At 42.2% G+C, this 21,099-nt stretch overlaps 1 protein-coding gene, 1 long non-coding RNA gene and 1 pseudogene across 3 annotated transcripts; 1 reads left to right on the forward strand and 2 right to left on the reverse strand.

The window, feature by feature from the left end:
* Positions 1-211: 211 nt before the first annotated feature.
* LOC118667583 lies at positions 212-6,123 on the reverse strand. 2 transcript variants are annotated; one of them, XR_004971328.1, is made up of 4 exons: positions 5,446-6,123; positions 4,912-5,161; positions 1,970-2,050; positions 212-1,868 (listed from the first exon to the last, which is right to left on the reverse strand). It is a non-coding gene; the product is annotated as an uncharacterized LOC118667583 (long non-coding RNA). The 2 variants fall into 2 exon arrangements; XR_004971327.1 differs by having other exon boundaries at positions 212-2,050.
* A 1,009-nt stretch (positions 6,124-7,132) lies between these two features.
* Positions 7,133-11,782, reverse strand: KLHL9 (kelch like family member 9). Its single transcript, XM_036331273.1, has one exon. It carries the CDS (start codon positions 11,188-11,190, stop codon positions 9,337-9,339), a length of 1,854 nt encoding a protein of 617 aa, XP_036187166.1. The 5' UTR covers positions 11,191-11,782; the 3' UTR covers positions 7,133-9,336.
* A 1,396-nt stretch (positions 11,783-13,178) lies between these two features.
* LOC118666838 lies at positions 13,179-20,701 on the forward strand (annotated as a pseudogene).
* The last annotated feature ends 398 nt before the right edge of the window (positions 20,702-21,099 follow it).

Below are 21,099 nucleotides of genomic sequence, written 5' to 3' on the forward strand. Positions count from 1 at the left end.
GAGCGTTGACACATGAACCAAGAGATCACCAGTTTAATTCCCAGGCAGGGTACATGCCCTGGTTACAGGCTCAATCCTCAGTGGGGCACATGCAGGAGGCAACCAATTGATGTTTCTCTCTCATCAATGTTTCTACCTCTCTAGCCCTCTCCCTTCCTCTATCTCTCTCTCTCAAAAACAAAAAATTATATATATATATATATATATATATATATATATATATATGTTAAAGTATACATTTTAAAAATATATAAATTAGAACGCAGGCTTCTTTCGGTATGAAGATCAGCTCTTTCCAAGCAAGAGGTTTTTTTGAAACCCTAGAGCTAAATCTGCAAGACAGACTTCTGCATATATAAGAAGCCAGATCCCTAGACCTTGTTTCAGTCTTTATCCATCTTGGCCAGTAGGTGGCACCCTTCTCATACAAATTTTTTTAACAGGCCACAGAGTAAAATGGATCCTACTTTCTATTTCCTTTTTGCTACAGCTACTGTTACATCATTGCAACAGGGACATTCCCTTTCCAAAAACTTTCTCAGGGAGGGAAAAATCCTTTCATGTGAGAGTTTCCCTAAAGCCTAGAACTTTCACTCAACTTTTGCTTTCAATTGATGGCTTTGTACTCTGAAGGAAAAACTGACAGCCGGAAACCTTAATGAAAAAGGAAACAGTGGCATGAATGGGCAGTTACAGCGTAATGAGGAGTGAATGAAGGAAACACACTGGGGATTTCTGCTTGGCGTGAAAGGGAAAGATATGGGGGTGAAGGAGTGGGATCCAGAAAGCAGAGGGGAAGGGGAAATTGTGCCGGGTATCAGAATTATTAAATGAATACTGTATATAGATATGGGTATAACAGATGAGAGGTCCTCATCTCCCCCAGTTGCTAGTGGGGGTGGATTTCTTGAGACATCCCAAGAAAAAGAGACTCACACAGGAGGATGTGATATTGTAGAAAGCTGTCTTTCCATGGCATTATGTCCTTGAGTTTCCAAAATTCCATTTCCCTTTGCCCAGTCATGGAAGTGTAGCTAGGGTTTCAATAGCACTAGAATCAGTCTATGTCCAGAGTTTCCTTTCCATGTTAGAGCAGAATCCAATCCAGCATCGGGCTCGCATAATCTGTGTTCCCCACTGTAGTCCATCAGTCCATGGCATGTGGGGTCCACACGACCACATGGCTATCGAGGAAGCAGGGGAAATGCAAGGAAGCCAAGAGCATAAGAGCAACAAGAGAGAGAACTCCTTTGTTTAGAAGATTGTGTACTCCCAAATATTTGCATGCTTGCAGTGGCCACGCTCATTTTGGCCAATGATCTGTCCTCCGGAGTGACTGACACACAAGTATCTTCCCTAGGTCACCCCAACTTTACTGGACATGCATCTGTCCTTCCTTCGTTGGATCCCTTTCCCCAGTGTTATGCAGGGAATAGGCCAGTGGCTCCCTTGGGAGTGCAAAGTTGCAGCTTCCTGGTGAAACTGCGCAAATGACAAGCCTATAATATCTGACCTTCCCTTTGCTTCTGTCCTATTATTAATAACTAGCTGACCACAGTGGTATTACTCTCTCCCTTCAAGAACTTAAGCCTTGTAATCTTACAAGGAGATAAATGGGTGAATATCTCCATCTTCTTGTAATTGCTTTCTGCTGTCAAGGGGGCATAGTCCTGCCTATCCCAAGGCTCAGAGGTTCTTCCTGTCTGACTGAGGAAGGAGGAGCAAACGGGAAGGGGAGTCTTCATGCAGGGAAGAGGGATTCTGCAAAGTCCAGGTCAGCCTGGTGTCCCGGGAGGTGACATAAGCAATGTCCAGAGGATGACGCGACAGACAAGCTGGCATTCTTATTGTACCCTAGAAGTAATAAACTTGAAAAGAAGATTAAAAGGCATAATTCAAAAGTGAGCAGGCTTATGGCAACTAAAGATCTGGTGAGATGTAAACCCATGTGATAAAGGGAAATACTTACAGTGTTCCAGATGATTTTGGAAGAGCGGCTTCCCTGGAGGCCGGTGTGTCACACCTGTCTGAAGCCCTTCTGTCCATCGTACTAAAGTTAAGAGAAATATTCTAAGATTTCCCCCATGAGAAACTGTGAGCCTTTTCTGTCTGAACCATTTAGACAGAAAAGGGAAAGCAGTTTCAAGCGAAGCCAATAGACTGTCCATATTTTATTGGCTCAATTATAATTCCAAATTGTTGTTTCACTTTAGGACACAGTGATGCAGCTGGCTTCTAAAGTGAGGCTTATATTGTGTGAGTAAGCAATCAGGTAAATAAGGACATAGGCATACGTTTTATGAAAAGAGAAGAAAACAAAACACATAGCAAATTATAAACCATTTGAGAAGATTTCCAGATGTAAGGCTTTCGTTGGAATGGCATCAAGCAATGACAACCTGATGGATTATTTGTAATTTGTACATCTCTGGTGATGTCATCAGGTCTGAGTTCTGTGTGGCGTGCAGACATAGCCTTAAAAACAAAACTTGGAAGACAGTTCATTGTAGTGGAGTCCAATATCCACAATTGAGTATTGTGGTTTTTATTAGCATATAATTTTGCTCCCCGAGATTACTCTCATTTTTAGAAAGTCTGCAATAAGTCCAGTTTTAGTTTGGTCTTATTATTTGCATAAACATAAGAAGACTAGTAACTGATCAAATAGAGCACACAGCCCTGGATGGCGTGGCTCAGTGATTAGAGCAAGTATCAGGTGAAAAGATTTTCAGTCCCATTGTCTTAACAATGAACGGCCACCAGGGGACCTCGCCCTGGGATGGAGCCGATAACCAGCATCCCTCCTCCTCCCCAGCGCACAGCCACAGCGTGGAGGGGCGCTTTGGCTGGGGAACTGGCAGGGGGGGTGGCAGGAGGCAGAACTCTGGGTCTGCGAGCCACAGCAGCTCCAGTTCCCCCTCAGCGCCATGCGCCCACGAAATCCAAGCCTGCTGAGGCAGGTGCACTGTCAGGGCAGAAGCAGAGGAGACAGGAGGCAAGGGAAGAAAGAGTCTGGGGGTTCCTTGGCTCAGAACCCGGTACCGGTACCAGGTGGCTGTGATCCTGGTTTTAAGTCCTCATCTAGGGGCACGGGCTTGCTGGTCTCTCCCAGGGCTCAAGCAAGCTGGGGGCACTGGAGTTTTGGGTACCAGCAATGAATCTTAAGGCAGCAGTGAGTGCGTGCTGGCTCCCCATGTTCTGCGCTATTCTAGCACCCAATTTCATATTACCCTGCAGGGACTCCTAACCCTGGGGCTCAGCCAGCAAGGAGTGTTTAATGTTCTACATTAACTTAAATAAACAGTAATTTATCCAATTACATATTCAAATAAAAATTTATATACTTCAAAATACTACCGATATAATTTAAAATCATTCAAAACTACTAAATATTTTTGAAATTTTTAATTATTTTCTTAACATTTACTTTTGGGTACTTAACTTTTACTTTGCCTTCATAGCAGAAAATAATTTTTAACTTCACCAGCTGTTAGATATTCATCTAGATATTGTCAATAGTTTTTCTGTTTAGCATTGGACAATGAGAAGACAATTTAGACAAAATCATCAATTTGAATCTTTTATATTTTGAATTAAATCTAACTTCCCAAAGGACCTCTAGTGGTTTCAATCCAAGCCTAGTCTTTTCAAACAAAAGGAAACAGCTTTAACCTAAATGTGTAACTGCATAAACATTATCATGTGAGTAATTTTCAACTCTGACCCTGAACTCTTCTTTACTCTTTTTATTTTGCATAGGAAGCCAGGTTGCCTCAGCTTTCTAGATTCCTACTCTTTAAATCAGTGGTTCTCAACCTTCCTAATGCTGCGACCCTTTAATACAGTTCCTCATGTTGTGGTGACCCCAATTTCATTGTTACAAATTGAACATAATTAAAGCATAGTGATTAATCACAAAAACAGTATGTAATTATATGTTTTCCGATGGCCTTAGGCGACCCCTGGGAAAGGGTCATTCGACCCCCAAAGGGGTCGCGACCCACAGGTTGAGAACCACTGCTTTAAATGGTAGGTGCTAGTATCTGAATGTTAGTGTCCTCCCAAATTATTTTTTTAAATCCTATGCCTGGAGTGATGTAGGTGGGACCTTCGGAAGGTGCTTAAATTGTGAGGGCCCAGACCTCATAAAGGGGATTACTGCCCATACAAAAAAAAAAAGGCTCCCGAAGGTCCCTCCTCCCTTCTAGCTAGTGAGAATACAAGAAGTCTGCGATCCAGAAGGCCCTCTGACCATGCTGAAGCAATGATCTTAAATCTGTTATTAATAAGCTACCCACTTTGTGGTATTTTGTTATCAAAACCTGAACTAGACTAAAGCAGTAGGTATGAAGGAATCTTCAGCAAATCAGCTCATTAGAAACAGGACTCTGTCTTATTTGCTTTGTTATTTGCATATTTGAGGACTCAAGGAAAATGTCCACGTCTACCTTGAGTGGAAGAATGACGGAGCCCTTTCATATGGGCAGGGAACACAGAAACTGGAGCAGGGCCTAAGGGCAAGAAAGGCTAAAAATATATATTCAATTTTGGACATGTTCAGTGGAGGTATTCTAGGGTAGCCAGTAGAAATATGGGTCTCATGTTTGGAGACATGATTCTGACTAAGGATGTACATATGCCAGTCATAACCATGGAAATGACATTTGGAACAATTTGGGAGGTCGAGACTATGTGCAGAGAGGATGAAACGTGGCACCGAGCTTAGAACTGTGAGGAACACCAATAGTCCCTAAAATGAAAGGGGATGGTTAACAAAGGAGAGGGGAGGGTCAGGAAACCAGGCGATGGTGGCACAGAAGCCAGATGAAGGTCAGACTTCAAATAGAGGATGTGGTCAATGTCAGATGCTTCGGAGATGTCAGCCACACCCAGCTGACAGTGATCTCTGACCTGTTAGATGTTGCTTATTGTAAACCTTGGCTGAGCAGTTTCAGGTCCCTTCTAGAGCCTCTGGATTTCGGACCTCTGGCTTCCAGAACTTCGGACACTCCTCTGCAACGTTATTGCTCCCTGCTCACCGGGAAGCAATCACAGGAACCGAGTAGGTGCTCACGAGTTCTGAGGCCTCTTGGGCAGATCCTGCCCGCTCAAAGCCAACATCCCTGGTGCATGGGGAGCTCAGAGCTGAGAATGTTCTGGTCTGTGGAGAATTTCATCATCACAGTTTAGAATCTAAATCACAAGAAACTCAAGACTTACTTCCCTGCTTCCCCCTGATCCCTGGAGAGGCCTTTGCCACTGGACAAAGCACAAGGCAGCCAGGTGCCCTGGGATGTGCAGGTGGTGACCCCTGAGCAAGGGAGAATGGTTCCACGAAGCTTCACCCCACTTCATTATCATTTTATTTTTTATCTGATCCCAAAGATTTCACTTTGCTTACTCCCACCTCCCTAATGTATCACCAATGGATTTCATGTAACTCACTTTGATTGTAATGTATAAAACAAGATGCAAAACAGCCATTCTTCTTTATCTCAATCTATTGAGATTTTACTTCCCAGCATTTGTCGACAGTTTGACTCAAACTCACAAAAATTCTTCTTACAATGGTCTAAGTGAGAAAGTGAAGATTATTATTCAGAAAGTGGTGATGGAACATAGATAACAACTTGAAAACATACAGTAAGCTCCCAGGTGATGCTGATGAACTGGGGACCACATTTTGATTTTAAGCAGAATCTTTGCTCTAGCATTCACTGTTCTCAGCCTTAGCTGCACATTGGAATCACCTGGAATGTTTTTAGTCTTATTCCCCAAAGGTTCTGATTGACTTGGTGTGGGGTGTGACCCAGGCATGATTGATTTTTAAAATTTCTAATGTGTAGTCAGGGTTGAGAGTCATTATTGTAAATTTAGTCTTCCAAATGCTTTTTGATTGCTTTTTCCTCTCTTATGCCCATTACATGTACCTTTTTTTTTTTTTATTGCCTAGAGAATATAGGTCAGACTCCTTAGGATGGCTTACAAGGTCCTTTACAATCTCATTACATTCATTCATTCTTTCCAAAAAACCTGTTGATGATGATGGTTGCACAACAATGTGAATGTATGTAATGCCACTGAAGTTTCCAATTAAACATGGTTAAAATGATAAATGTTATGTGTACTTTACCACAATAAAAAAATTGAGCACCTTAAAAAAAAAAAAAGAAAACATACATTAAATTTTTTTATCAGAAGTCTAGTAAAGAGTCATATCCATAACAACAAAATACTAGGATAATTATACCACCTCATCACGGGAAAAAATTAAGAAAGCATTTTTAAAGTGATAAAAGAAAAACTAATGTCACTACATTACAAAAATAAGGTGTATGTTAATACATATACTAAAAAATGATGGGAAAATATTTGCTGTAAATAAAGATTAATATTCTTATTAAAATAAAGATTTCAATAAAAATTACTCTTCATTTCAACCAGAAAGAAAAACTATTAAACAGGACACAAGCAGTTAATGCCACTTTAGCATGTTAATTGGCACTGCCAAAGCAATAGGATAAAGGGCAAGGAATGTGACATCAGTACTATGTAAAAAAAAAAACACAGGAAAATTAACTCCAAAAGGTCAAAATGCAAAGAAAAAGCAATTTTGATCTCAAAAATTAACTGAATGGCCCTGCCTTTGTAAAACTGTAATACTGTTAGGGGTAGAAATACAATATTGGGGACTAGCTATAATTATAATATTAATCATGCTTTGTTAACCATGATTTTTCTGCTCTGATTAGAAAAAGCACATTCTAACCTGGCTGAGAGTTGTACGCTCTGGAACATGGGAGCTAATATCGAAATGCAGTCCATCCTCCTTTTCTGAGAACTGCCTAGATTAACAACCTTGTTGCTGAGATAATTTGGTCCCAGAGGCACCCACCCTCTGTGACCTCCCCAACCCCCATTGCCTGTAACCTGTAACCACTATATCTTGCCTACTTTTCCATGTAATCTTTGTCCCTCTAGCTGATTTGTGGGGAGGGGAGAGCATTATTGGAATAAACACTTATATATGACTCAACTCTATCTCTGTTTAATTGGCTCAAGTAGTGACAGACAGGCCGGACCCATTGGTTGTTCGGTTACAATACTGAGGAAGAAAATCAATGTGAACAAATGCCAGTTAAATTATATTTATTATATAAAGAGATCATATAACTTGATATGAAAAACAAGGCAACCCCAATAGGTACTACAAAGGCAAAGGACAAGAACATCTGATCAAAGGAAACAAATATTTAACCTCATTAATAATCAAGGAATAATTAGGATGCCATTTCTTGCTTATTCTATGCACAAGGCTAATTTCTATGCACAGCCATTTCTACATTTTCTATTTTCTAAATATACTCAAATGTGTTATTTTTAGTAATAAAAAACGGAGTCATTAAAAAAAAAACATAGAAGTATGAAAACTTCTGCCAATGCAGAAATCATGAAAAGCATTGAAATGAATCAACACTTGTATGGGCAGTGAAGTTCAGATCCCTGGAAGCCAAGTCCTTTTGCTGTGGTTCCTGAGTTTTATTATGGTATTGTCAATAATAAGAAGGATGTTCCTGACTTACACTATGACAATTTCCTAAGTATAGGGATATACACATACATATACGTGTATGTTAAGTGTATATATGTAAATTTTTTCTTCAGGTAGACATTCCAGGAAAGTACTTCAGAATTACTTACAGCCCTGGCCAGTGTGGCTCAGTTGGTTGAGCGTCGTCCCATGAACTGAGAGGTCACCTGTTTGATTCCTGGTCAGGGCACATGCCCAGGTTGTGGGCTCAATTCCCAGTAGGGGGCGTGCAGGAGGCAGCCGACCAATGTTTCTCTTCCCCTTTCCCTTCCTCTCTCTCTCTATAAAATCAATTTTAAAAATATTCTAAAAAAGGAATTACTGCAGAGGACTCCTGTGATTCCTTTTGCTGATAAGGTCCCATTAAGATCTCCCAAGGTAGTTCTCAACAAATAGGGATGCCTTGGTATTGAAGAACATGGAGATCTACTTTAGTACTGCCTGCAAGAGATAGCAGTGTCCTGCGCTTTCTGTAGCTGGCTCCTTAGGGAATCTGAAGTTTGTCCTGTCCTTTAGACATAGCCAAAAGGACATTTTTCTGATCTGATGCAGAACAGAGTTTATCTGTTGCTTACACAGATCATGGCTTGAGGCAGATCACACAAAGCTCAGGATGCATGGGAGGGAGCAGCACCAGGGCAGCCACCCCAAATCAAATAATCTTGTTAGAATGACTAAACTGGGAGACTGAATTGAAAATCATATAGCTTTGTTCAGCATGTTTCTTTCTTTGCTTTTATAATCATAAGTTTTACTGAGCTAAAAGGTAGAAAGTAGAGCCTAAATTTACTGAGCAAAAGCAATGCTCTGAAACCTGAGCTCTGCTAAGTAATCTGTATAAAAGCAACTAACTCTAAGAAAACAATATACAAGCAGAAAAAGTAATAAGTTTCATCTGGCAGGAACAACTTAGTCAAACGCTAAACTTGGTTGTCAATTCAATATGTTATAGTACTTATCTATTTCAATTCAGTCAGCATGACTATATAGACATTTATACTCTGATACTGAATTCCCATTTGAATAGGAATAGCTGCTAGGTAGAATTTAAATTTAAAAGCAATTACTCTCTACTTGAAGTGCCAATCAATTTAAAAATGAGATATGTGCATGTATATTTATATACATATGTATGTATGTATGTACATATGTATTTGTGTGCATTTTCTCTTTTTCTCACTCTCTCCAGAAATACAAACTCTGACTTAGGGCTATACTGATTTTTTTTTCAAGTTAATATTTCTGAGTTTATTATTTCTCCTGTCTGCCTAAGAAACTTCACATATTCTGAATACACCCACACAATCTAGTGAGTTGGCAGCTATGTCAAAAATTCTATGAAAAGAAGAGAAGTAGCTAATAATACTTGGTGACCTTTTCCTTATTATTTTAGGTTAGAGCTGGCAGCCACCCTTTGATGTTTTGTAATAAAAGACGAAAACTTTCAACTTTGAAGCATGATGAACATTACTATACATTTACTACAATCACCCTACAGTCTGACTGACATAACATCACAAAAGACATCTAACATTTTTTACATTATCTCTTTGTGTGTTAAAACAGCTGGCTATGTTGAATATTTTCAGAATGCATTTAAACATTTGATAAACATATTAAGCCAAACAATACAAACAACATCAGTTACCTTTCTCTCTAATAACTCGACCAATCATTGGAAGCTATAACTGAAGGGGAAGGATGAGATCATCCATTATGCACCACAAAGATTTAACACCTTTGTCCTAGGAATGATCTGAAGGTGCTGAAAGAGGTGATTCTCTAGAAGGTAACCCTGGGTTTTCTTCAGGTGGAAAAACTGTGAGAGTACAAGCTCGAATGCCACCAAGTGACTCTGGAAGATCAAAAACTTTATGCCACTCATCCTTTTCTGGATCATATTTCTGGACAATTTCTACCATACAACGATTATTCCAAGAATATCCACCTACAACATAGATTTTATTTTCAAAGACAGCAACTCCAACATCACTTTGACCTCTTAACATAGCAGCAATTGGTGTCCACTGGTCAAGGGTTGGTGAATAGTATTCACAGCTCAGGACATCATCATAATCACTTGTTCCTCTGAAGTGATTGCCACCGATGACATAGAGCTTGTCTCCAACTGTGCACATGCAATGCAGACCCCTGACTGTAGTCATTGGAGCTTTCTGTGTCCATTTGTCTGTATCTGGGTCAAAACACATGAGCTCATTTTGGAAAGTGTCATGAGTAATTCCTCCTGAAATATACATCAAGCCTCCATATACTGTTCCTGCATGGCCGTAGTGGGGCTCACTCATTTTTGCAACATAGCTCCACTCATTCATTCTTGGATTGTAGCATTCTACTGTGGCCAGTTCACCAGCTGCACTTCGCCCACCAACAGCATACAAATGTCCTTTGAGGGCGCTCAAGTGGAAGAACGTGCGCTTTTCATTTAGTGATGCAACCTGCATCCATTTATTATACCGAGGGTCAAATCGGAAAACTGTATCAACAGCAGTTTTTCCTTTTGTATCGTAATTACTTTGACCACCAACTACATAGAGAAAGTTTCCAATGACAGCAATGCCATGCTGGTAACGAGGAGCATCCATGGGGGCTAAAGACCTCCACTCCTGTGACCTTTCGTCATACATCCGCAATTCTTTACTGACAACCAGCTGCTGCCTCAAAACTCCTCCTAAGGTGACCAAGTGTGTGGAGTCGGATCTGATGGCTGTTCTATCTGACTGCATCACCGGCTGCATGTATGGCATCATTTGGTAATTGCTAGCTTCCAGAAGCAAATTCACACAGGTGTTGTCTGTTCTCATGAAATCGACTGTCTGCACGTAATTGATGAGGTCCTGCGGTGTCATGAGTGGAAATCGAATATTCTTCATTAATTTTGCAGCATAGTCCATCCGAGGATCTTCCAGTCTTAGCCAGCGACAGGCGGCCTTGAACAGCTCAAGTTCAGTACAGTGCTTCAGACTATTACTGGAAAGCACAAAGGCCAGGCGTTCGAAGGGGAGTTTCAGGAACTCGCCAGTACTCAACAACGCAGTGAAATTCTTCAGGATGAAATTATTGACGTATTTGTCCACCTCTATGAGATTATAGGTGTTAGCTATTCGCCCCACCTCAACACAGTTATCCAAAGAGACTCCTGAAATAAGAAACACTTTGCAGAAGTCCAAAACAGGTAAAATCTGTAAAAAGCTGGCAGCTTCAAGGGTGTCCTGAAGGCTGTCCATATTAAGAGAAAGTTTTGCAGTGTAAATAAAGTCAATGATCTTCTTCAGACCAACCTTGTTCACGCCATGAAGCTTGATGCACATCAAGTCTTGTTCTTTCATCCCGCCGGTGAACATGGCCTTGAAATAATCGCTGGCCGACGCCATCATCGCCCGGTGCACGCGAAAGACCTCCTCGCCATCCCCGGGCACCAGAGTCACATCACAGAGCAGCCCTTCGACCCGAAGCTGATCAAAGCCTTGCAGGACCACCGCACTGTGCGTGTTGCTGGTAAAAATGCGTGTGGTTCCGGCCTTGCAAGGCTGTAAATGGGCGGAGACGCCCATGTCTCCGTTACCCAGCGACACTTTCATGGAAGAGCCTCTGGCACAAGACGCGCGCCGGAGAAAGGGGGGGGGGGGGGGGCGGAGCGCTTTCAAGGAAACAAAGATGTCCCCGGAGCCGGGCGGCTCGCTTTCCCGGTCAAGGGCAAGCGGTCACCGCGGCGCCCCGCAGGCAGGCCAGCCGGTCACCCCCGTTAAGCTGCGGCGCAGCAGGACCGCCACGGGCTGGGCGCCTCAACGCTGACTGTTACGCGGCTGATTCATCCCCCGCAGGCGGCGAGGGAACCCGGTTCACCTGGTCCGGCGGCCCGCGCGGTGGCTCCTCCGGCAGTTCCGCTCCAGGCGAGGGGGAGGCGCCGCCACGTCAGCCCGCTCCGGCTCCCTCGGCGGTGAGGACGGGCACCTCCGCTTACCGCCCGGCTCGTCGCGTCCTCCGCGGTCACGAGAGCGTCGCCGCGGCTCCGGGCCAGCCTGGGAGGAAGGGCCTGGAACGCGGGCCTGGAACACCGGCCGAGTCCCGACGCCGACGCCCAGCCGCCCCTTCCGGAAAGGCCGAGCGAGTCCCAGGATCCCTCGGGCTAGGAGCGGCCGCGGCAGCTACTGCGCCTGCGCGGTCGCCCGACTCGGCGGAGAGCGGCGGGGGGGGGGGGGGGGGGGGGGAGGGACGCGCAGGGCGGGGGCGGGGAGGGGGCTGCGAGGGGTCGGCACGCAGGGCCTCTCGTCACTTTGTGGGATAAAGGCCGGAATCGGTGCGCGCATTTATGCTGCGCCTTTGGTGTGAACGCTTAACAGCGCCTGGGCGGGGCCCGCCAATGTGTGTTGTTTAAGATTTACGCATCCTGACTTCTGCTTTTTGAATAACAATGAAATGCGGCTTTTGTGTGCCAGCGGTTCTCAACCTGTGGATCGCGACCCCTAAAAATACATCTTGCCTATCAGATATTTACATTACGATTCATAACAGTAGCAAAATTACAGTTACGAAGTAGCAACGAAAATACTTTTATGGTTGGGGTCACCACAACATGAGCAACTGTATTAAAGGGTCGCGGCATCAGGAAGGTTGAGAACCACTGGCTGTAAACTGAAAGGAAACGAGGCAGACCTAGGAGGGGAAGATGCTTAGAATTTTTCCTCTATAAAAGGCTTTATAATTTATATCCCACGCCATTTCATGGACATCTCAATTATAACTGTGGTTCATATTTTCAAAATTTTAATCATTTAAAATGCATTTCATTTGTCTCTTCAATACCCAATTGTGACCATGCTATGTAAATAATAAAACCTTTTTATTTTTTGCCTCCCAGTGGAATTCCATCATCAGTAATTTTTTTCATGCTTCTCTTTTCCACTCACAAATGTTAAATGACTACACAGTTGTCCAGTAATTACACATATAATAGTTTCCTTTGCCCATTATTTATTTCTGAATACATACCTTCTTATCCTCCATTGTTTTATACAATCTGTAATAAGCATAGAATGTGGACACTTTGCCCTGTTTGGGGGTATATTCTAAAGGTAGAACACTGAATTCAGGATGAATATTTCTTTCCAAAACATCACCAGCAATGCTAGAGTATGCATTTCCCTCTATTAATATTTCCTTTACAGATATTTTATTAACTTGAATTTCTTCTTTAGTTACTAGTAAATTTAAGTTTGGCATATGAATAATTGTACCATATACTTTGGCATATTTCTCCAACATTATCCACAATTTGTATTACTGTCTTAAATTCTTCTAGGTTACTTATGCATATGCAAACTAATCAGAATATAGCTACATTCTTTTTACACTCTCCCTATTTTTTAATAAAAGATAGCATACCATACTCACTGTTCTGCACCTATCTCTTTTCACTTGGAAATCTTCCCATATTAATATATAGAGAACTTCATTTTATTTTAAACAGTTGTATTGTTTCCCACTGAGTGTATCCTAAAGTATTTTGGGAGTCCCCTACCCATGGACATTTAGCTGGTCCCAATTGCTTCCTGTTGTTTCTGGGGAGATGGCAGCAAGGTCCAGAGGCTTGGACCACTGCTGTCCTCCACCAAATCCTTCGGCGAGTTTTCAAGATGTTCAGCATAAGAGGTTGGTTGGAATGAAATTAGCCTGGAGAAAATCTTCACTGGACTTGATCAGCATTCAGACGTCCTGGAGACCTGCTTGGTGTCAGAGCTGGGGATGGAAGGACTCTTCTAAGTCATGAAAACTCCATACTGGACCTGAAGATGGACTTCCAAGGACTCAGTCTCTCTATGGAAATGCAAGCAGAGAGCTGCTGTACCTGGAAATTTGGGAGAGGAAGAAATCATGGTACCTTTCTCTTTTTTATCAAGCTTCCGAGAATGATTGACAGCCATGGAATCAGTTCTGTGCTCTTAATAAAACAATTATTGCGCTAGCTGTTTTGGCTCAGTGGATAGAGTGTTGGCCTGCGGACTGAAGGGTCCCAGGTTCGATTCTGGCCAAGGGCACATGCCCGGGTTGTGGGCTCGATCCCCAGTAGGGGGTGTGCAGGAGGCAGCCAAACAATGATTCTCTCTTATCATTGATGTTTCTATCTCTCTCTCCCTCTCTGAAATCAATAAAGAAATATATATTTTAAAAAACACACAAAAAAACAATTATTACAGACCAGTGCAATTCATCATTTCAAAAGACTATTTTTTTCTGCCTTCATCATGAAATGTTAAATTTGTCATAATACTTATCAGTAGTGCTGCTGAACCACCTCCCAAAATTGTTTTGCGTGCCCAATGCACTAGTAAGCCAAACTCTGCGACACTGGCGGTTCGAGATGAGAAAGGTTTCAATTTGGCTAAAGATAGAGGACAGGAGAGCAAGATCTTTCAAATCTTTCTTCCTCACAAAGCAAAAGTAGGGAGCTTTTATGTGGCAAGGGAGGTGGGGGGCAACGGGGCGGGGGGAGAATTTCAGAGAACCGAAGGGAAAGACTCTTTCTTCAATAACAGATAACATTTTGTGCAACCAGACTTCTGGGCATCCGCAGCTGGTGGCAACTTTTATTCCTTATGTAAAACACACTCATAAATTCTCCTTGTGACCCTGAGCTATCTCCTCCTGTTTGACAAAGACACAGGACATCAGCAACTTTATTGTGAGAATAAGGGGTGCTGTGTTGACGAACCAAGATTCTGCATAAATATTTCATAATTGTGTGTGAGATATCTTTAAAGCAAAAAGCAGAAGCTATACATCTTGTGACCATCGCCATTAACTTACATTGTTTTGTGCTTAACTAGTTGTATTTTCTATTATGTCAAGCAAAAGTGTACTTTTACACATTTCTCCTAGAACTTGCTTAGTAGGCGCGCCTTCAGAACATGACCAATCTTTTCTTAATCTTTGACTCTCAGCCATGTGACAACCAAAGCAATTGAAACATTTAGTTAAAGCCTACACCTATATCTCTAGACTCTATGATATAATACCTAAACATGTTTATTGTTAACTGCCAGTTTCAGTAGTATTAAGCCACTATGAGTTAATGCATCCAGTACAGAAGGGGCACCAACCCAGCGTAGATGGCCTTTTAATATACAGAGCTACTTCATGATCTATTTTACTATATTTATTGTATTTCAATATTTTCTTGCATATCATGTTTACCTTTTCTTACATATTACGTACATTTACATTAAAAGTGTTCCCCTTTATATTTTTAAATTTTCTGTATTATTTGAAGTTTTACTTTCAAAAGCTTTTTGCATGTTTATTTTTAATAAATCAATGCCAAGACTGATTTTGCAACTTCAATTGAAGGATGGAGGTGCGGTTCACTCATTTCATTCAAGCTATATGTAATACTTGAATATCCAAATCACAGGTTCCATGACTATCTTCAAATTTTAAAAAAAATGAAAAAAATGTGCCAGCCTTTCTCAGAACTATAGAAAATGTAGGCCTCAGTTGGTAAGAGAGAGAAAAACAAACAAAAATATATAAAGTACAAACCCAAATGCCCACTTCCTAGAATGACCGGCAAGGGCTTGGCAGGACTCTCTGCCTTCACTGGGCAGCCTTCGGATTTCTGTTACCAGACTGAAGGGGTTCGTTTGCCTACATGCATCAAAGCCCAATAAGACACGAATAGGAGTTTACAGCCAAGAAAGAAAGGACTTATTAACACGTTAAGCGCCCAGCCTGTTTTGTCTTCCAGACGGAAAGTATAGTGTCAGTCACCGGTGACTGACATGGGGCTTAATGTCTTGAGGAGATGGGGCTCCTGCTCACAGGTAGCTCCTGCTCAAAGACCTGGCTCCCCGGTGGCTTCCAGGGGATGGATGACATAGAGGAAAAATCATTAATCATGGTGACTAATGGAGTCTGGGCTGTGGTCTCTACTGAGTGGTTGCTGTTAGGGTAGGGGTATTTAACCATTGCATCTGGTCCTGATGTCAGCCATGCAGTTGCTCTGTTCAGTTTCACAAGGATTTGTTCTGTGGGACTGTTCTGCTTTCCTGGGTCCAGAGCTAAAACACAACCGAGGTCAAGATCTTATGTTTCACTCTGTCTCAGTAGTCAGCAGACCCAGGGCCTTGTTCCTCAGACTGTTGGTTGTTGAGCAGAACCTCACTGTCCTGAGGACTTAATGATTAGACAACAGAGAGGGAGGTAAATGGGGCAGGGGAGGTGATGGGGGAGGGGATGCAGGAAGAACAGGGCCACAGTTGTTGAATGATTATTCACCTTACTAACTACAGGTAAGAGGCTTTCCCGCAGACCCCGGGAAACTGGAGGATGTGCTGCAAGATTAAAACAGAGCTGTAAGAAGTAAGAAACGTGCCGAAACCGGTTTGGCTCAGTGGATAGAGCGTCGGCCTGCGGACTGAAAGGTCCCAGGTTCGATTCCGGTCAAGGGCATGTACCTGGGTTGCGGGCACATCCCCAGTAGGAGATGTGCAGGAGGCAGCTGATCAATGTTTCTCTCTCATCGATGTTTCTAACTCTCTATCTCTCTCCCTTCCTCTCTGTAAAATATCAATAAAATATATTTAAAAAAAAAAAAAGTAAGAAACGCCTTGGGGCCTGGATGAATCCATTGCTCAAAAAAAAGTACATTTTGAGAACAGACAAGGGACAGGATTTGGTTGCTGTGCCTAGCAGGGGTGGGCAAACTTTTTGACTCGAGGGCCACAATGGGTTCTTAAACTGGACCGGAGGGCCGGAACAAAAGCATGGATGGAGTGTTTGTGTGAACTAATATAAATTCAAAGTAAACACCATTACATAAAAGGGTACGGTCTTTTTTTTTTTTTTTTTTTTTAGTTTTATTTATTTCAAACGGGCCAGATCCGGCCCGCAGGCTGTAGTTTGCCCATGGCTGGTTTAGACTATTGTAACCCAAAATTCCCAAAGAAATGCAGGAAAAGGAGAGATTTAGAAAAGGAGAAACCTCATTCAGGTGAAACAATTTGCAAAGAGGACAAACACAGCCTTCTGCGGAAACTGGAAATATACTCCACAGAGGCAAAGTGGGAGACTGCCTGTTATAAAGTTCCCACCCAACTTCCCAACGAGTCCAATTTAATGCAAATGAGGTTTCCAAATTCATACAGTTCTAACTGGTCGGAATCATCCAGTTCTGATTAGTCAGTGTCATGCATTCTGGGTGGTCATCACAGAGCAGTTCTTATTGATTGGTATAGATGCAAATGAGGATATAATTGTGCTGTTCTGATTGGACAAGGCATGTTTCAGTCCATTGGTGGAATGACAAAACCAGGGATTCCCCCTGCAGTGATTGACTCGGACTGACCCCTAAGGGGAGGTAACTTGGGGCTAAATGTCTCACTTTAGCCAAGAACAATTTTCAGAGGGTTTACACAGGAGTGCTGTCAGCCAGGAGTTCCATCTGCAGTTAGAGGGAGGGAGATTTGAATGATGCATCAACATGTCTAATATAGCCCGGCCAGTTTAGTTCAGTGATTGAGTGTCAATCTATGGACCAGGAGGTCTCGGTTCAATTCCCAGTAAGGGTACACGCCTGGGTTTTGGGCTCAATCTCCAGTCTGCAGCGTGCAGGAGGCAGCCGAAAAATGATTCTCTTTCATCATTGATGTTTCTATCTCTTCCTCTCCCGTCCTCTGAAATCAATTAAAAAAATTTTTTTTAAATGTCTAATATAAATGCCAAAGTATTGAATTTCATTCTTAGGATTATAGGAAACAATTGAATCATGGAAGTATGACTAGATGTGTGTTTGTAAACTAAATCTATTTGGCTCCATTATTGATGTAGGCACTGCCTTGAAGAATAAAAGTAGAATCTTCTTTTGAGTTTCCCAAGGTGGTGTCTTAAGGGTTGGACAGGATGGTTCCACGGGATAATTTGTAGTATTTCTCTGCAGACATCTTTCCATCTCCAAATTTATACGAAAATAGCACCATCTAAGTCTTGTTACAGAGGTAAGGAACCTCAGGTTTTTCAGGAAGTCTAACAAGATCCTCAAATAATTAGCCTGCATAAATATAGCCAACTGAGGAGCTGAACAGCATAAAAGGGAAGGCGATAGGAAGCACACAGGCATCAAAGACACTGGCTATGGAAATTTCCTAACAACTGTGGCCTCTAGTTCATTTTGAATGACAAATTTCCTTTTTGTGAGAAAATTTTTTTCCATTGATTTTTAGAGTGGAAGAGAGGGAGAAACATCAATGTGAGAGAGAGACATCAACTAGTTGCCTCCCATACCCACCCTGACTCTGGGATCAAACCTTGCAACCCAGGTGTGTGCTCTTGACCAGGAATTGAATCAGAGATCCTTCGATGTTTGGTCAATGCTCTAACCATTGAGCTCACGAGCCAGGGCTTGAATGATGAACTTTTAAAAAATATATATATTTTATTGATTTTTTTACAGAGATGGAGGGAGAGGGATAGAGTTAGAAACATCGATGAGAGAGAAACATCGATCAGCTGCCTCCTGCACACCCCCTACTGGGGATGTGTCCGCAACTAAGGTACATGCCCTTGACCGGAATCGAACCTGGGACCTTTCAGTCCACAGGCCGATGCTCTATTCACTGAGCCAAACCGGTTACGGCTGAATGATGAACTTCTTAATGACCTTGTCGTGCACACAGCAGGTGCAATTGGTGCAGCAAATAGGCTTCGGCGTATTTGGCATAACTACTATTTCTCCTTTTCTTGGTTATCTTGGAAGCAAGGATCCGAGAGTACTATTCCTTTTTTAAAAAAATGAGTGTTTGGGGGGTTTTGTTTGTTTGTTTCTCTCCCTCTTCCTTTTTATTCTTTTGTATGGATTTGCGCATTCCCAAATTTTCAACTTGGCCCATAAGTTGCAAAAGGCATAACAACAGCATTTTGACAGACAAAGTATACCTAAGGACTTCGGCCCTGGGATATTTATTAGAAGCGCTTTATCTGTTGAGTGGATGGGATCATTGAACTGGGCACCTTTATAACTGTGTGAACGGGAATGATGTAGACCAGTGATTTTAATTCTGCAGCACACCAAAAAATACGTATTTTGCCAATCTGACCAAAACAATAGGTATAATTTTGATTCACTCATACTAGCTGGCCATTGTTGGCTTCTGCCTTTTTTTTTAGACTATCTAAGGCAGTGGTTCTCAACCTGTGGGTCGCGACCCCTTTGGCGGTTGAACGACCCTTTCACAGGGGTCGTCTAAGAGCATCCTGCATATCAGATATTTACATTACGATTCATAACAGTAGCAACATTACAGTTATGAAGTAGCAACGAAAATAATTTTATGGTTGGGTCACAACATGAGGAACTGTATTTAAAGGGCCAGAAGGTCGAGAACCACTGATAAGGGGGAAAAATTCAGTGCATTTGACGAAATAGTTATTTAGTGATCTAAAAATTCTCGTAGTACATGGGTTGAAAATCGCTGATGTAGATACTGGGAAGCCAATGGGTGTACTTCCATAGGCCGTATTATGTATTTTCACAGCCTTCCATAAGAAGTGCCCTCCACCCATGACACTGGGACCTGCAAGCTATGTTGCTGTTGCCTATAGCTGGTAAACCACTGTGAGCCAATCAGAAAACTAGTCTTAAGAATTTGACTCAAGAAAGCCAGAACCTTAGACTCAGGAGTCAAGTAACATTAATGGAATGTTCTGAGGTCGCTGGAGGTTAGGTGATTCTTACCTCTTATCTGGCCTTATTGCTTAACTCTGACTCAGATTCTGTGAGATAGCATAGTATTCCTGTAATACTTACCTTGCAACACATATTGCTGCAGATGGTCACATCATCCTAGAAGCATGTATGTATTTTTTGAGGATAAATCATGTCCTTTTAATAATAAAAATACACTTTAAAAATGTTTCAGCATAGATTTACTTATCCATTTTAAATTTCTATTATAAGCATATACTTTATGATATGCATAGTATTTTATAACTGCAGTATATAAATAAAAATGAACATACTGTATCTGAGATGTGTGCTCAAGAGGAGTGAATTATTGAATACCTGGATCTCCATAATCCTCAGTACTCCGGCTTAAAGACATGGGTGGACATTCTCAGGGATTCAACATATATGTTAAAAGTTGAAAGTTTTGTTTTGGTCACAAAGAATAGCACAAGACTTATATACATACAATTTTTTGGACATGTGAAGTGTACCCAGGAGAGTTAGGTTGTGTGAGATGCGTGCCCATAGCATTGAGTAAATGTCACAGTCCCCTCCCCCAAGGTGGCTGTTGGCTGTCAGGAAAAATCAAGAGCCCACAAATCACCCCTTCTAGACTCTGGGTTCACAGAGAGCCTCTGCCCTGCTCACTTAGAGGCCAAAAGTCAGAGTGTCACCCAGCTCAGCCAGGCCAGCAGCACTTGCCAGGTCCCCAACGGCCCTACCCTTTTCCTTCCTGATGGCTCTGGTGATACTCACCTGCAACTCCATCTGCTCTCTGGGCTATGACAGGCTCAGCCCCACAGCCTGGCTAAAAGGGAGGCCTTGATTCTTCTGGTACAAATGAGGAGAATCTTCCCCTTCTCCTGCCTGAAGTAGAGAAACGACTTTGGGTTCCCCCAGGAAGCCTTTGGCAGCACCAGTTCCAGAAGGCTTAAGCCAGCTCTGTCGTCCATGAGCTGATCCTGCAGATAGTCCACCTCTTCAGGAAAGACAGCTTGTTTGCTGCTTGAGATAAGACCATTCGAGAATGACTCTGCGCTGGACTTTATCATCACTCGGAAGCTTGTCTGAGGCAGGAGGTGGAGATGGAAGAGACTCTACTGATGAAGGAGGACTCCATCCTGGCTGTGGAAAAATACTTCCAGAGCATTATTCTCTATCAGAAAGAGAAGAAACACATACTTGTGCTTGGGAGACTGTCAAGAGCAGAAACCATGAGATCCTGGTCTTTATCAGCAAACTTGGAGGAAAGATTAAGGAGTAAGGAATGACACCTGGTTCAACACGGAAATGATTCTCACTAACTGCCAATATTACACTTCCTCCTGTTCTCCCATGTCGAACTCCCTTTTGTTTCTGCTGTAATCATGACATGAATGAAATCAATTTGTCAAATGTTTTCAGGAATATTAAGCCATATCATGTTCAACTCTACAGGCATTAGTGGCTTAGAGGCCCATGTGGATGTATTTATTTAAATATTCAATTATTTTGCCCAGCTATAGTGGCTCAGTGGTTGAGCACCTACCTATGAACCAGGAGGTTATGCTTCAATTCCCAGTCAGGGAACGTGCCTGGGTTGTGGGCTTGAGCCCAGTGGGTCACATGCAGGAGGCAGCCAATCAATGATTCTCTCTCATCATTGATGTTTCCAGCTCTCTCTCCCTCTCTGAAATCAATCAATCAATCAATATTCAATTATTTTTATTTATTTATAAGATTTAAATTGTTTTTGTTTATATAATATCAGGTATAAGCATCTTTATATTGT

Source organism: Myotis myotis, unplaced genomic scaffold (genome assembly GCF_014108235.1).
Source record: "Myotis myotis isolate mMyoMyo1 unplaced genomic scaffold, mMyoMyo1.p scaffold_m19_p_12, whole genome shotgun sequence".
Lineage (NCBI taxonomy): Eukaryota > Metazoa > Chordata > Mammalia > Chiroptera > Vespertilionidae > Myotis > Myotis myotis.

Bases quoted from the DNA above. Each gene is read 5' to 3' on its own strand.
- KLHL9 (XM_036331273.1), bottom strand. From the start codon at position 11,190: ATGAAAGTGTCGCTGGGTAACGGAGACATGGGCGTCTCCGCCCATTTA.